This window comes from Lycorma delicatula, chromosome 6 (assembly GCF_047948215.1).
Source record: "Lycorma delicatula isolate Av1 chromosome 6, ASM4794821v1, whole genome shotgun sequence".
In the NCBI taxonomy this organism is placed as follows: Eukaryota; Metazoa; Arthropoda; class Insecta; order Hemiptera; family Fulgoridae; genus Lycorma; species Lycorma delicatula.
This window is the reverse complement of record NC_134460.1, coordinates 67331673-67349401: the sequence shown is the minus strand read 5'-3', so window position 1 is coordinate 67349401 and position 17729 is coordinate 67331673. Positions and strand designations below refer to the sequence as shown.

The window sequence follows — 17729 nt, the reverse complement described above, 5'->3', positions numbered from 1 at the left end:
ACATCTTATCCTGATCACCAATTTTATACTGAAAGTACAAATGATATGTATTTTTAATTAAAGGTGTAATGTTTTTTCTATTTGATTTTACGGTAAACTCACTACATACATAACAAAGAGCATCCACAATTTTGAGGCATTATGACACTCCAGCACTGTTAACAAACTTAAGACAGCAATAAGACTGAACAAAATTAATTCATTCCTAAATCCAGTGCTTAATACAAACAACACAGCTGTGTTTTCAGCTACATGTTTTGACCTGCATAGACATGATTAATCTTGTCCATGAAGGCTCACTCTTCAATATTAGGTATGATGTCATAATATATGACTATGATAAGATTTAATTCTTTGTCTAGTATTGTTTATTTACAGCTTACAAATTATGTTAACAAAGTTAAACAATAAAAAATGAACTACCAAAATGCAATATAGGAGCATAAAATGCTAACTATATGTTGAAAAATGAAAAAAAATCCTTTAATTAAAATTTAAATTTTTTTCAAAAATGGTGGGTGATAGAAAGATTCTGAGCTTATATTCGTTTTCAGCATCAAAAAGCAGATTAAAATCATGTATCGCATGTTAGGAAACAAAAATTATGTTTATCAGTGTTATTTACTGATTGATAAATTAATTAAATAAAGATGACAATTAATTTCAGTTTAATTATTCTGTTTTTTCATGTAAAGTGTTTTCTATGAATAACAATTTTTTAAATTTATTTAGTAATGTTAGAAACATATAAATAATTTTGGTTGCCTCCGTGGTGCAAGTGGTAGTGTCTCGGCCTTTCATCCGGAGGTCCCAGTTCGAATCCCAATCAGGCATGGAATTTTTCACACACGCTACAGATCATTCATCTCATCCTCTGAAGTAATACCTAACAGTGGTTCCGGAGGTTAAAAAAAAAATAATAATTTTAGTTACATCAGTACTTGTGTTAGAATTTTAGTAGTTCAATGTTGTTATTAATTATTAGAGATGTTGATAAAATTCATAAAATGCATACAGTGATTTTAGTTCAAACCCACAAAAGATGAATTATTAATATTCTAGAGCATAAAGAGTGAGATGTTAAAACAATGATGAAATTGTAATATTCATATTCCCAATTTTCCTTTGATTGGGATAACATTATTCCATTCTACATTTGGTTTACTTTACAAAAGAGGAATTTATCCGTACAGTTTTTTCAGTACGTTCACATCAAAAAGCCTACAAAATAATTTAATGATTCTATATAGTAGTCACGATTTAATAATGGTTTTTGCTTTTAACACATTTCAGATTTACTTATTAATGAAAAATTTTGATCAATATTTTAATAAAAGATTAATATCATTTTATTAATATGACTTTTATTTTTCTGAAAGAATAAAATAGCAGAATATAAATTTATAAATACAATTAAACAAAACATGCTACTTTTTACTATATTGCCAATCTTCATGCCAGAGTGGTAGCCTCTTGACCTTTCATCTGGAGATTCCAGGTTCGAATCTCGGTCAGGCATGGGGTTTTTTCATATGCTACTAATTTCCATTAGGGCAAAATGACTACAGCAGTTGATGTCCATAATTTCATAAAATATACAATCATAAAAAAAAACTTTAAAAACAAGTAATATTGTAAAATGATAATAAAAAAGTACCTCTTTTGAGATAATTTCTGTAATATAAATAAAACTGTTTTTAACAAAATGATACTTGAAACTTAAAAAACTGTTTTATGATAATATCATAAAATTATATTATTATCTTACAATATTTTTCCAGTGTAGAATAAAAAAAAAACATTTATTTTATCTTACCTCTTTTCTTTTAAAAAAGTTCCTCTTTTGTAAAGTAAACCAAATGTAGAATGGAATAATGTTATCCCAATCAAAGGAAAATTGGGAGTATGAATATTACAATTTCATCATTGTTTTAACATCTCACAGTATTACAATAATATAAATAATGAATGAGTAAAAAGACTTTATTTATGATAATAAATTTCTGTAATATAAATAAAACTGTTTTTAACAAAATGATACTTGAAACTTAAAAAATTGTTTTATGATAATATCATAAAACATATATTATTATCTTACAATATTTTTCCAGTGTAGAATAAAAAAAGACATTTATTTTATCTTTTTACTCGTGTTTTTAAACTTGTTATTTTACTTACTGTTAGCAGTACTCTTGTAATGCCCATTTGATGTTTTCCTTTCATGTAAGTAAAAACAATAATATTATTATTACATATTCCCCACTAGTAAAATACTGCTATTTTAAAAATAATTAAATAAATAGCTATTAAAATAATTGTATCAATGTAAAATAATTCGCTTCACAGTCTGCTGTAACCTCCATATTATCTTCAAAAATTAGACTGTCCAAGTATAATTTTCTTCTTATTTCTTATTGTTTTACATTTAACGTATAATTAAGTCTCTTTAACGTTTTTCGCTTTGATTATGTTTAACATTTCCATACTGAGCTGAAATATTGTTCAATAACAGAAAGATATATATTAATTTGTTGTACTAACTATCCATCCACATAATGTATAACATCCAGTATAAAGTAAAATTAGCAATAACTATTCATTCATCAGCATATGGAAACATTGTTTAAACCTCAAACAACAAATTTAGAATGATTAACCTCTGCTATCAAGGTTTTTTTTCTAGGGTGGTAGTAATGCCTTTTTGGTTGGATTAGATTCTTAGGACTGAATTTTTTACATTCTAAAAATAATACTTAAAAAAATCTAGTTTTTTTACGTATAAAAATCTCTAGGAATCAATCCATCATTGCTAAAATAGATAAATACTACAGTACATGATAATTTCCTTATAGAAGATCATTTTGAAATTATTTTAAGCAGTTCCTTGAATGATATTGTCACAAATGACATTAACAGCACTCATTATAGAAATAGCACATTATAGATAACCTAGTACAGTGGTTAAGATCCTCCTACATGATCAAATAGCTTATTTTATAGTTGCGTTTGTAATTTAATAATAGTATTTTTTGGAAATTTTATATTAAGAATGTTCAATTCATGGTTTTTGTTTATTAAATTTGTGAATTGTACTTATGTCTTTGTATGTGAGTCAAGTTTCAGTGAGATGCATTCCAAACATTGATTCAATCATTGTGTAGCGCTGTAATATGCTCATTGTAACTGTCAGTGAATAGACATTCATTTTTTATATTTAGTAGTTATTGCATTATTATAATTAAGTTTTGTACACTTCCAAGTTGTGTTTACCAATATGTGCTTTGTTAATATATAATAACGTCACAAGTTGTCTTCCCCCTACGGGGATGGGATGTTAATATGTAATGTGATCTCATGTATTTTGTTTATGGTTTATAATATCTTTGTCAATAAAACTTTGACAGTTTTAGCTAATATTTTTCATTTTTTTAAAAACTACTCAAAATACATTTTCTATTGATAACCATAGCAGTCGCTGCCTTTTAAAAATGTTTAGGAAACTTTCAATTTTATGACATTTTCATTCAATACACTGAATAACACTTGTGTAATTTATTATTTTATTTATGCCACATAAACAAATTTAAGTTAAGTAAAATTAAGCATGGTTTATTTTTTACATTTTTGTTCCAGATGAATCATTAACGTGCAATGTTTGTGATCGTTCATTTTGCAGTCCACGACAACTTTCACAACATCAACAGAAGAAAAGGCATTTTGGGTATGCAGAAATGATTCATTTATTCATCTTACATCTATAATAACTATTATTTCTAACTATAAAACAAACTGATATCTTGATGCTACCAAATAAAATAATATAGTTGTAAAATAATATAGAATATAATATAGGGTAACATAACATACCATTATTTTGAAATGCCTTTATCAGTGACAAATAAAATAAAGAAAACTTTTAAAATTATTTGAAATTATTTTAGAAATGTTTAAAAATATATTAATTGTTGAAAAAATTCAGTGTCTTATTTCTATAATAAAATGATTTTTAGTTAAAAGATTTTATTTCAAGATAAAATAAATTTGTTTTTAAAGTTTCAATATTGTTAATTCTAAAAGTTTTTCAAACAGCTCAACATTCATGTTTAATGGTGTCAAAACTACTACCCCATTACAGTCATTTTTTACTCCACTTCAATAGTAATATCATTGGTAATCATGTGTCTTATCCAAAAAAATTACAATAAAATTGTAAACCGTATGGTAAGAGTCTCGCAGATATCATTTCTTCCACTCAAAAAACAAAAATTTCTGTAATATAAATAAAACTGTTTTTAACAAAATTATATCAAAAAAGATAAAACGCCACATTTCTATTATCAAAATCTGTTATTAACTTAGAATTTTGTTTAAAAAAAATACATGTTAAATATATTTAATGGACAATATATATATATAAAATAATAGATAATAAACAAAGTTTAAGCGTTCCATATAACAAGCAAAAAATAGAAAAGTTTCTTACAGAATTCTTACTGGCCTGATTTCATTTATTAAACAACGAAAAATACATATCACATTTACAGAAATAATACAATTCTTATGATTATTCATTGTTTAACAAATGAAATCGGGCGGGTAAGAGTTTTGTAACAAATTTTTCTATTTTTTGCTTATTATGTGGAACACTTAAACATTGTTTATTACCTGTTATTATATATCTATTGTCTATTACACATGTATTTAACATGTGTTTTTTTTTAAACCAAGTTCTAAATTAATAACTGATTTTGTTAATAGAAATGTAGTATCTTAACCCTTTTTTGTTATCAGTATTATTTTATTAAAAACAGTTTTATTTATATTACAAATTTTTTTTTTGTGCGGAAGAAATATCTGCAAGACTATTACCATGCGGTTTACAATTTTATTGTAACTTTTTAAGATATCATTGCATTTTGTTAGATTATTTTTTTATTTATTTATTTTTTTTTATGAATTACTGATTGTTATCTTATGGATTTATTATTAAAATGTATTGCCTTTCTAGAACAAACAAATTTAATTTCAAGGCCAATTTTTTTTTGTTGATAGTCATACCATTCAGACTTCATCCCATTCATCGGTGTTCTTTGGTGGTTGGATTTCAATTAACCACAGATCTCAAAAATGGTCGACCTGAGACTGTACAGACTACACTTCTCTTACACTCATACATATCATCCTCTGAAGTAATACCTGACAGTAATTCCTGGAGGGTAAAAAGGAAAAAAGGAGGAAGGACTCTTACCGGTGAAGTTATAATGACGTGATAATAATAATTTCACTATCAAGATTGCCCCCTCAAACATACTTCAACCATACACATTTTAAAAATAAATAATATCTATTTGACATCTTTGTATTTCATTACATAGATTTCTTTCATCTTTTGTTATAAATAAACTTATAATGTTTTTCTTTTAAATATGATCTGAGTTCTCTCATTTTATTTTATTGTTGGCCTAGTTTTTATTACCACAAATTGATACTTGTCTTAAAAAAACAATATATTGGATTTCTTTTGATCTACAGGATCAAAAGAAATTGATCCTTAATTTTAATTTTGATCTCTTGATTTTAATTATTAATAAAATTAAAATAAAGTTCATATTTTATTTTCAGTAACATTTTACTTCTTAGTTTTATTTCAATTATTTTTTGTAAGCGGTTTAGGTATCATTAGAAAAAAGATCTTTTTTTGTGAAATTTCGTTTGTATATATTATATTTCATTTAAAATATTTTTATCAGTTAATTTTTATCAGTGTAAACAGATGTAGTGAAGAATAACCTCATTTTTTTAATTTAACTAATGATAGTTATTTCTAATATTCATTATAAATTCATAAACATTATCAATAATGTGAAGTAAAAAAATCAGTTTTTTAGTAAATTTGATTTTGTGTTGTGTGTTGTATGAAGTTGTAATTATAAGAATCATTTTTTTGTATTGTACTAAGCATGAGTTTAGTATGTGTTGTATTATTATTATTAGTTCATGTTAAGGCCTTACGTAGAAAAGATTCTGTTAATTAATTTGAAAGTGACTTGTTAGTATTTAAAAATTTAAACATATTTCATCAGAAAGCAACAGAAGTACTTAAAATAGTACTCAATAGTTTCCAAAATAACTGTTTAATAAGTTGACTCTTGAGGCAGTTAATAATGACTGAGACAGGCTGACAGCAACTCAGCAATTGTCTCTGAAAAGAACTGTTAAAACTATGAGCATCTAAAGTTGGCAGTAGTGACAAACAATAGGCCGGCCAGCCTTGAAGTTAAATCTTGGAGTTCTAAAAAGAACTTTTTTGAGTCACCTATAAGCAGTCAGGGTTGGGAGCCTCTGTCCAGGACTCCTGCCCTGACCACCTACATTTTAAAAAATTGACTTTCCAAAGTACAACTTCTAAATAACATAACTTGGTAATTAATCAACCTATTAACAATTTTCAGCGTCATACTCTTTATAGAAGTGAGGATTCCAGAAAGCTTTTTAATTAACCTTGAATACTAGCCATTCATACAGTTTTACAATCAAGATTTTTTCTTAATGCCCATGATTGTCAGTGGTGATGATTATAGAATATTTATTTTCACTGACTTTGAATATAAACTTAATAAGGATGTTTTATCTTAATTACATTCAGTTACAAAGAATCCTACTTTCAATCTTCCATAGTGCTGCAGTTTTACATTGTGATTCTAATAGTTATTTGCTGGTGATATTCTGAGTGAGGAAGGAACGTATTTAGGTTGTGGTCAAACAAAGTCTATTCATCTAGTACCACATTGTTAGTTCTTTTTTCATTTGTACTTATTATACTTTTTTTAATACTTAGTATATTTAACAATTTTCCAGTATTTTAAGATATATTCTTTTGAATACTTTGAATAAATTAGTTACTGTTAATATTAGTATGTTTATGATGTTTTTCCATAAGGAAGTAACAAATGTTGACTTTTTCTTCCCCTAGAGAAAGTTTATTGTACCTATGTTTTCAGCTCCATTTAATTTTCCCACTGTTAAAGGTTCTATAGTTTAATTTTTGCATTTCTGGAACAATATATTTATTTAGTAGTGTATCTATAGATTTTTTGTTTTTTTTCCTGAACTATAAAACAAACGTAGCTTAAGTGGTTATACATTTCCCTTGAATTTAGAAATTTATTGTCAAATAAATACAATAATAATGGTATACATTGGATATAATGATTGGAGTGATGTAATGATGAAACATTGGTGCAATTACTAGTCTCATTGGATCTTTTATGAAATGTTAAATAAAATGATAGGCTATCAATGAATTTGTTACTTTTTTCTTTATCCAAGTAATTGAGCTTTAATACACTGGTTTATTCGATTCATGTTACAAATCTAAAATAACTAATTTACATCATAATTTTCATTAAATACTTGTAGTTAAATAATTTAACAATTCTAAATATATAATATAAACAAAATATTGTTGACAAGTATGAAGGATTCCAAGACAATCATTCCTTTGACATGGCTAGATTATTATGTTACAAGCTGGTTCAAAGTATCCAATTGAGAGAACTTTCTATTTTGTCCAAATTATGATTTCGCAAGGTAAGCATATTTAACAAAAATGTTGAAGATATTAGAATAATGTAATAGAGTCAGCAAAATATATCAACCAGAATGGTATGGTGGCCTCCCACCACTTATAGAATTATTGGCCATATAAGCATGTTCTATTATTAAAAAAAAAAAAACAGAAATTCTAGTAAGAACAAGTAACATTTGTTTGTTTGATGAGCCAAAAGTTTCATTTAAGAGCTGATCTAAGTTTTAAAATTCTGGGTTGAACCTGCAATCACTGTTCCTTTACAGATCTCACTCATACATCAAATGACTCATTTCAGAGTTGAGAACCTAGCCTGCCTCTTCTCAGCAATTGAGTTAACTAAGTTTCAAAGTCACCAATATTCAACTTGCTAAACTACCCTTTTCAGTACTGCTAATATTTAAAATACTTCATTACCATCCAATGGTATCAAATGTTAAATAACAGCTTAGCTTTACTTATCCTTATAATTAGGTATCATAAATATTTATCTCTGATCTTCCATTTTAACATTCCACAATTATATTAAAAATGAAACATTGCTGTACTATAGAAAATTTTTGTATAAAGTAGGCTGTTTTTTTTTTTTTAAGTTGACAAAAGTATTCATTAATTGTTCATAAGTTCAGTTCAAATAATTTTTTATTAACAGTTGAAGAAATCAGATGTTATCAATTCACTACAAGATATGAATAAAACAAATCATTAAACACTTAAAATATACATAACATATAAAAAATATTTTACAACTGACTTGCTAATCCTCAACAGGCCTATCACACCACCCAACATAAACATCAGTTTATTTTGCACATCAGTTTTTTTCACATCTCTTAATACACACACATTTCCAGCCAACTGCTCTGAAGAAGTCAGTACAATAAAACATCTGGCTCATATAATTTGGTAAGCCGTTCAAACATACAAAATTCTTCATCAAGTGGGCTGATTTTGATGATTATTCTTATTTGTTTTATTTGTATTGCTAGTTCCTCTGTTGATCTCCTTGAATTTTGGCAAATAACTCCAGTGAAAGATTTTTTAATGAAAAATTAATAAATTATTAGACATTTTACATTTTTTTTTTTTTTGTAATCATTGCTCAATGTTGGATACATATAATTTAATTGTAAAACTTATGATTTACTCATTGTAATTGCATTAAAAAAGCATAAGAGTTGTGTTTTGTGAAAGTTCAAGGCAATTAATTGGAAAACTTCGGTTAAAAGTATTACACATTTCCTTGTTTATTTTTCCTAGTTTTATCAACATCTAGGTTTCTTACTTTTGTTTTTTTTATGAATGTATATTTTTCAGTCAGAGAGAGTTTTTTGCTTGTATTTTTCTTTAATAAAAGTAATCAATCTGTTAAAAAAAAACCCAAAACAAAAAAGCACACGAGAAAATAATTTTTTCAATTGTTTTTAAATTTTCATTTTTTGAAGATGGAACCAAATTAAGATTTAATAAGTTGATGTAATTTGTTTACTGTTTCAAAAATATTATTTATGATAGAAAAACTTTAATATTCTTTTCAGATGCTGGCTTTTGCCAGCTTGATCACAAGTTTGATTTTTAGCATTTTTTCACCTGTTATTTCAACCCATTTCATTGTCTTTCTTAAATATGAATGTAGCGTATCTAAGATGTAAAATTAAATAAATGTTTTTAAAAATTCTTTCTGCGGTCATTATGTGTTCTAATGTGGTGTTCAACCAATAAGAAATAAATTTACAACATTATTAATTATTATTAAATGACTATTTCAAAATACAAATTTTTCCCAAAAGACCATTTGTAGCAAATTACTAACACTTTCTTCAATGGATTTACTTGTAGGTGCTATTGCCTTGAAAAGATTAGGACATTTTTATGTAATCAACTATTACATTTGATACAAGTAGTCTTTGATTATTTAATATATTGTTTTTGTCAAATGTTGTTTGTTGTAAATTTCTCTTCAAGCATGTTGTTAAGTTTTGGTATCTAGATTTTTATATTCCATGTGTGTTTTTTTTGTATGTGTGTTTTTATGAGGTTATTTCTAAAGTTGTTTTTTTTTTGTAGAGTAGGCCAATCTTCAAATAAAAATGCTCTGGTATTTGTATAAAAAATTTGTTGTATTTATCACTAACACAAAACTGAGATTACATATCTTAAACAGTTTAGATAGCTTAATAGCTTAATATCTTAATAGTTTATTACATAGCTTTCAACAGTTTGATTCTCATTTAGACTAATAATTTAATTTATTTAATAAATGATATAACAAATTCTAGATAAAATCAAAGTAGATGTAATACATATTAATTTATATCCGCAGATGTGGAGCCTGTGACAGCTTGTTTCCATCTCTGATGGCACTTGAACACCATAAAGAAGAATTTGAACATTGGTCTGGTGATGAAAGTGCCATGGCAGCAAACAGTCAGTCAGAAGAATCCAGTGAAGAGACTTCAGAAGAAATGGAAAGACTCCTCTGAGTTTACAGCTGTTATCTTGAAATTATTGTAAATATATATGAAAATATACTCAAATGAAATATATGATAACAAAAGGATCCTGAATATTTATGACGTACATAACCGTACTTATCTACATGTTACTTACTGCATATTGTAAATTAATTCTGTAGCTTCATAAAACAGCTACCATATATAAATGTTTTCATGTAATTTCAGCATTCAAAAAAAAAAAAAACATTAGAAAGTTTTGTGCCCATAATTTTTTTCAATATCTTTATACATGTTAAATTAAAAAATAGTATATAAGATAAATAATTGCACCGGATCCAGAGTAACACTCTTCACTAAAAAGCAAAACAAAGTATTCACTTTACTATATATTTTAGAAAAATACCATAATTATTCAGATATGTACTTTTTTTAGGATAAAATCTGAGAATTTGATGGTCTTTCTTCATATTCCAATCCATTAAATTGATTAAATGAATAATTCTAATACTTTTCAGTAATGTACTTATTTTTAAACTTGTTAAACACTTTTGATTACTGCAATAAAAACTACTATTATTATAAGTAGTAGACCAAATTCATTTTGTATTGAATTTAACATGAATTTAAATTGTGAATCAAAATTGATTATGGGAGGTTTAGCCACTCCCAAAAATCTCATTCCAATAACAGTATTGTTTCTAAACAACACTGTTTTTAAACACACTTGAATGAAAAGTTTTATTGTAAATAAAATGTATGAAGAAAAGATGATAAAATAAGTTCAACTAGTGTCAAATTAAAGTTTGTATTGTCGTTCTGAGACAGCCATAATCCTATATAGTAATAGAAAGATATCAGTAGACTTAAATATAGACAAAAATTTGTGATAGGTATCTAATTCATAGCCACTGTGAACTAGACTGGAAATGGACTGTGATGTGGATTCAGAAATGAAGGATCAACAGTGGTGAGTATCCTCTCCTTCAGTGTTCCTCTCAATCATCTCCCCTCAAAATATTTTATCAGCTGTCATTTTTTTATAAAATATACTTTTTCAAAAATAAATTGCCAGATAATAGCAATTAACCTTATTACTGAATCATAATGAAAATCAGAAAACATATTTTATACAAATATAATTAATTATTTCAATTAAAATAATCCAATACAACGTATTAAGAAATATTAAATCAGCATTGAAAAGTTTGAAAAAAAATAGAACTCCAAAAAAAAGAGTTTTCAAAGTTCATTTCAAGTTCATTTACAAGAAATGGTATTACTCATTTAACCCTTTTTTGCTGTAAAATCACTATTGTTCACATTATTTTTGTTTTTCACTTCAGACTAGCAGTAAATAATCTGATTAGAATTGTAACATTTAGATCATACAAATATAAAAAAGTTACTTTGATGCATAAAAGTCTTAACAGGCAGTTGTATAATCAATTTTTTTTCCAGATATTGTGGCTCCTAACATGTATACATTTTTTTTTTGTTATAATACTTGATGTTATATAGCATATCTTCTATGTGTTAGTAGATCTAACTGTTTCTCTAACTATGCCTCTAATTTTGATTTAATTTTATTTCTTGTAACAGCAATTTCTTCATTTTATGTCCATAAAAATACAATATTGAAGAAATTAACGTGCACATGTTTATTAACGTGCCAAATCATATTTTCAAAAAAAATAATAGAATTATTTTAATAAATTATCAACAAAAAATAATTAGGGAACAATCAATTTTTAATATGAAAATATTTTTACATAAAACATTTTTTCATGTATCTGTACTACTCATATTATAATTATGTGTGCTGAAAATACAAGTGCAGTATATTTATTTACAATTCTACATATGAATGTATAATTATAATAATTGTAACTAATTTTTATAGCTGTTATAAAAAATCCATTATTTTGTTAATGAGTTAAATCTCATTTTCTCTTACTATATTACAGTCATTAATAATTAATTGTAATCCCCCAATTAAATGTAAGTTACATATTGTTAATATAAAAGAAACTTTTATCATTTATCTCCTGGATATTAAGTTTTCAACTATTACATACTTTATACTACTAATAACATAATAAACATATTAAGATATTTATGAAATTCTCATTTCTTAATAGAAGTTATCAAATATCATTATGAGATTCAATAATTTGTCATAGTATATCTGTTTGAGCAATGAAGCAATACATAAAAAAGTCCTAAGGTTTGATTCCTGGCTTGGGCTGAAACATGTAACAAATTGTTAGAGATAATCTAATTATTAGGTACTGAAAAGTTGCTTCACTGACTGTGTGTAGTTTAACGATACACAAAGTTCTACTAAGATATCCAGTGGCAGCTCATAACAAAAATTAGTGGAGGGTTCTGCTCCAGAAAATTTTTCTGGGCCTTTAAAGACCATGGTTAAAGTTTTCTGTAAAATAAAAGAACCGAAAAAATGTATCGAATAGAATAGCTGGAAGCAGGATAATAACCTAATCCTACATTTTATCACATTCAAGAATATGGTAATAGGAGTTGTTTTGGTTTAACAACTCCCAAATTAAAAAACATTTTCGCAACCTCTTTATTTATGCACTGTTTTGAGACCTTAACTCAAAGTATACGAATATATACCAGATTTAAACCACAAATTTGAACATCTTTTGTCCAGCATTTTCCATGTTATTAACACAAATAGACATAAACACATTCACACATATATACAAGAAATTTTACATCCTTTTTTTGCATTTCATTTCATGACCTTCCAAGCCTTAAGTGGAAAGATGATTTTTGGCCAGTTACCATACATCTCTATTTATATAGTATAAACTATACATGAAAATAGACAAACTAAATAATAGGCTTTACATTCAACGAGTTGTAGGCTAGTATGATATGTTTGCTCTTATGGAAACATTAACAGAAGTAACAAACATCTCTCTCATTCAAACGATAAAAATAATCTAATAAAATATGATAAACATTCATATTTATATCTTGTGTAAATATTATATGATTTCATATTTGTATGAAATGTAAAAATTGACATACTAGGAAAGAATTATAAGGAAAGAAATTTTTTTTGTTTTCATTACTTTATCCATGGTTATGATATAGATATAAAAAACTTGATTGCATAGCAGTATAAAATTCATAAATTAAACATTGATGATGTACGGAGTAACTCTGTAAAATTTATAGTAAACTGAAAGTTAAACTAAAAATATTACCATATTTTACAGTGCATCCTGTTCAAGAATTAATTTCATGATTAGTAATTTGATAATGTATATGTTAAAAAAATGTCCATAAAGTTGTATTTGTATGGGATTAGTGTTAAGAGCATGAAGGACAAAAGTATTTGACTTTTATCATCCAGTATTTGACTTCTACATAACTTATCTTCACATTAACAAATAAAATAAGATACATAGGGATCAAAAGCACATTTGATGTTCATTATAATAATAAATTATAGTAGATTCAAGAAATGAGTTAAAAAACTCAAGTGGTATACAAATAAGATTAGTGATTCATGAAAAATTATCTTTACATATCATTAAAACATGATCATATCTTTTATAACTGCTTAATTAACAATGAAATTTGTACAAACTTCATAATTGTTTCAGTCAGTTATTTTTCAAAATTCCCAATAACTAATAACTTTTAATTTGTTTTTTTCTTTCAAAAAAAAAATTCACTTTTTTATATAAGAAAAAATTGTGTATTATATGTAAAACATACTAAATATAAATTATTTTAAAAAGTCTTGTTTTTTTTTTATTTTTCTGTTAATATTTCTTTATTTCCTTTCTGCTATCCAAATACATTCAAATATAATACTTTTAAGCTACATTTAATCATACCTTTATCATTGATTGTGTTACCTGTGACTATAAACAAGACCAAGATACATGAACATATTTTTTTTACTCCATTTAATTTGATATCCTGACAGACTTAAGTAGAATAAATTCAAGCTACGGGTGCCACTATCATAGAAAAAATGAGCTGAGAAAGGTATGTATATTGCTGGAAAATCTGTCTGCTTAGTAATAGGCAAAATTACAAACCTACATCTCAAGAGATGTAGGCCAAGCTTGAAGAGACAGTTCCAAAACATTAAAATAAAAAAGTTTATGTAGGCAATGCCCCCTAGAATAAATTCAAGCTACAGGTGCCACTATCATAGAAAAAATGAGCTGAGAAAGGTATGTATATTGCTGGAAAATCTGTCTGCTTAGTAATAGGCAAAATTACAAACCTACATCTCAAGAGGTGTAGGCCAAGCTTGAAGAGACAGTTCCAAAACATTAAAATAAAAAAGTTTATGTAGGCAATGCCCCCTAGAATAAATTCAAGCTACAGGTGCCACTATCATAGAAAAAATGAGCTGAGAAAGGTATGTATATTGCTGGAAAATCTGTCTGCTACTAAATCTAAATTTAGCTACTATGCATGCACTCAAGTTTGAAAATTTCACCTTTGAAAGACAGTGGGTATTTAAATTTCTTGAGCATTAGCAATAAGATCTCCATATATATATATATATATTCTAAGTGCTCACAGAAACAATTATAAGGGGGATAACGTTTTCTAATTTTTCCAACTTCCCGTTCGTCCCAGACCAAAACGCTTCCGGTTCTCCATCGATCCCGGCCTTCACTATCTCCTGCCCTAAATTAAAAAAACCTCAAAAAATTACCCCCCACAAAAAAAAAGATCTTCGCCAGGTCAAATACTTCTGTTTAAAACCGTTTTTCGCCATTTCCAACCTTTGGCCCAAAATACTCCATCAAAAAAAAAAAAACAATTAAACGCCTAGAAACGGCAAGAATATGGGGGTGAAAATTTTTTTGGGGGGGCGTAATTTTTGGGGTTTTTAGGATTTGTGGTCAAGAGATGGCGGTGGCCCGGATCGATGGAGATCCTGAATGGTTTTGGTCTAGAATGAACAGGAAGTCAGAAAAATTAAAAAAAAGTCATCCTCCTTATAATAGTCTCTGTTAGAACTTACAATATATTTAGTGTTCTAGACATCGTCGATACGCCAACTCGCCGCATAACCCTTTAGCTCGCATATCCTGCATGTTTCAGTGGCTGGGAATTCAACCTGTGCCCACGAGCCTCCCTCGACCAGCAGGAGACCACCAGCAGCCTGGTTGTTGTGTTCCATGCGAGTTCTGAACTATTTTAAGGTGTCTAATCCGAAAGCAGTTTGTTTACTGATTTCTCTTCGTGTAAGGCTGAAGAATAATAGTATATGTTCATCGTTTGTGCAAATGCCGCCAGTTTGGGCACACAGCTAAAAGGTGTAAACATCTGGAGGTAGTGTGCTTCCACTTTGTGTATGAGAGTCATAAACGAGAGGAGTATACAAAGACGTCGGAGGCGCGACTTGGAGCAGACGTCTTGGGAAGGACCATAAGCACTCTGTAAATAAGAAGTGTCCGCGTTATAATCGGGCTTTCATAATGTAATACAATTTAAAATCGTTGGTTAAAATTCATTAAATAATTGCGTAGGGGTCTATATTGCACAGATAGAACTTGGTGAGATCGCCACGCGTAGGGGGTTGGATGTTGTCTTGTTGCAGTATCCTATGTTGTATCCGGTGAACTGCAAGGTTTTTCTCATTGGAAAAATTTTTAGTTTGTTTCTGTTAGCATGTCTGCTTCAATGTGAAGAAACGAAATCATTCTACAGTACGCAAACGATCATCACTTTATTGTCTGTGCGATGATCAGAACTTGCAACGGTATTCTTCAAGTTCATATTTTCATTATAGAGATACTGCTGATCTCATTTTGAGGTCTGGTATAAAATCCTACTTTCTCAGGTGGCATTCGATTCTTTGTTTGTGCGGATGTGAACCCTAAGTCTCTTTTGTGGCATAGCGTCTTCAACGATGATGGCGGTGAATGAATAGGTTGGTTTTTTCGCACAACATAAGTGCAGGTACGTAATGTACTTCGTGAGTTGCCCACCTTATAAGGTACGGAGACAAGCGTCGGGTTTTTTTACTTTGAACAAATACAAGGACAACCATGAGTTTGGGAAGATACTGTAAAGTGGTTGTCGCAGGGCAATGTGTTGGTCAGTTATTGTGAGTGGTGGAGTTTGAATCACTTCTGAGGACTAGATTGCTCAGCGGGATTCGCACCGTTGCTTATGCTGTCGATGGTTTCCTGCTGGGCAAGGGATGCTCGTGGAAGCAGGCTGAATTCAAAGACACTCAAGCATGCAGGATACACGAGGAAAAGCGTCATCAACATAAATCGTTCATTAGCTCGGAGAAGTCCACGATGATGCTCCTCAAAGACGTCAAAGGCTGTCAGGCGGCCAGTCGGCGTATCGATGTTTCGAACACGAAATACAGGATTATAACATAAGAATGGTGCGGTTTTGAACATGGTTTAAATTAAAACAGAATTACTTACAGTTTATGTATTTTATTTTTCAAATTTGTCGTCTCAAACATTTTTTTACATAATTAATAAATTTCAATATGTGCGCCCTTAGTCGCTCGACAAATGTCCAAACGATACTCAACTTCTCTCCAAACATTGGTTAACATTTCTTCGTTAATGGTTGTCATTGCTTCATTAATCCTGTTTTTTAAGTGGTTTAGGTCGCGAATTTTTTGTGTATAAACAACGCTTTTGATGTACCCCCACAAGAAAAAGTCGCAAGGTGTCAGGTCTGGACTCCTTGGAGGCGAAAGTATGGGTCCTTGCCGGCCTATCCATCGATCCCCAAATTTTTGGTTCAAAGCATCCGTGACGAATGCATTGATGTGCGGGGGAGCACCATCTTGTTGGAAATGAAGTTGATGAATGTTTTCGAGTTCATCCAGCTGAGGAAAGCAATAATTGGTTAACATGGAAGATACACAACTCCCATTAATTGTTTTTTCAGCAAAGAAGAAAGGCCCTATTACACGATTTTTCATCACACCACACCAAACATTAACTTTAAGCGAATCGCGTTGTTTCTCAATAATTGCGTATGGGTTTTCAGAGCCCCATATTCGTGAATTGTGTCTGTTAACACATCCATTCACATGAAATATAGCTTCGTCTGTAAAAATTATATCTAAAAATGATTCGTTTTCACTTATCTTGTCCAACATTTCAACAGTGAAATTGTAACGTTTTACACCATCATCGGGTTTCAATTCCTGCAGTATCTGGATTTTATAAGCGAGGTGCTACCCAAAAGTTCGGGGAATTAGAATTTCGCTCGCGAACCATTCCTGGTACGACCTGCTGCCACTAGATGTGGCTAACAGTACTCTTTGTGAATCAGTGTTCCAACAGCTGTGACGGTGGGATGCTGCATTGTTCACTTTCGTGGGGTTGTGTAACGTTGTGTTTTACTGCTTCGGCGAAGTTCTGAATGGCAGATTTTAAAGAGCAAAGAACCTGCATCAAATTTTGCTTCATGCTTAAGAAAACTTGTGCAGAAACCCATCGCATGCTTGTGGAAGCATTTGGTGACAATCCTATGAGTTAAATAAAACTTTTTTGTGGTACAAACGATTCAAATATGGACGAACGACAGTCTATGACGGCGTTCAGGAAGACCATCAACAAGCGCAACACCGAAAAACATCACGAAAGTGCGAGAGGCTATTGTTGCAGATCGTAGACGAACAATCCATGATGTTTGTCAAT

The 17729-nt window shown here is 28.8% G+C and overlaps 1 protein-coding gene across 1 annotated transcript in view; it reads left to right on the top strand.

Annotated features, from left to right (window-relative positions):
- LOC142326878 (uncharacterized) overlaps positions 1-10510 on the top strand; it is a 228191-nt gene extending 217681 nt beyond the window's left edge. Inside the window, exons 3-4 of the mRNA XM_075369610.1 lie at positions 3634-3721; positions 9912-10510. Coding sequence (XP_075225725.1) covers positions 3634-3721; positions 9912-10071 — 248 coding nt within the window. The 3' untranslated portion in view covers positions 10072-10510. The remainder of the gene's footprint in view (positions 1-3633; positions 3722-9911) is intronic.
- The last annotated feature ends 7219 nt before the right edge of the window (positions 10511-17729 follow it).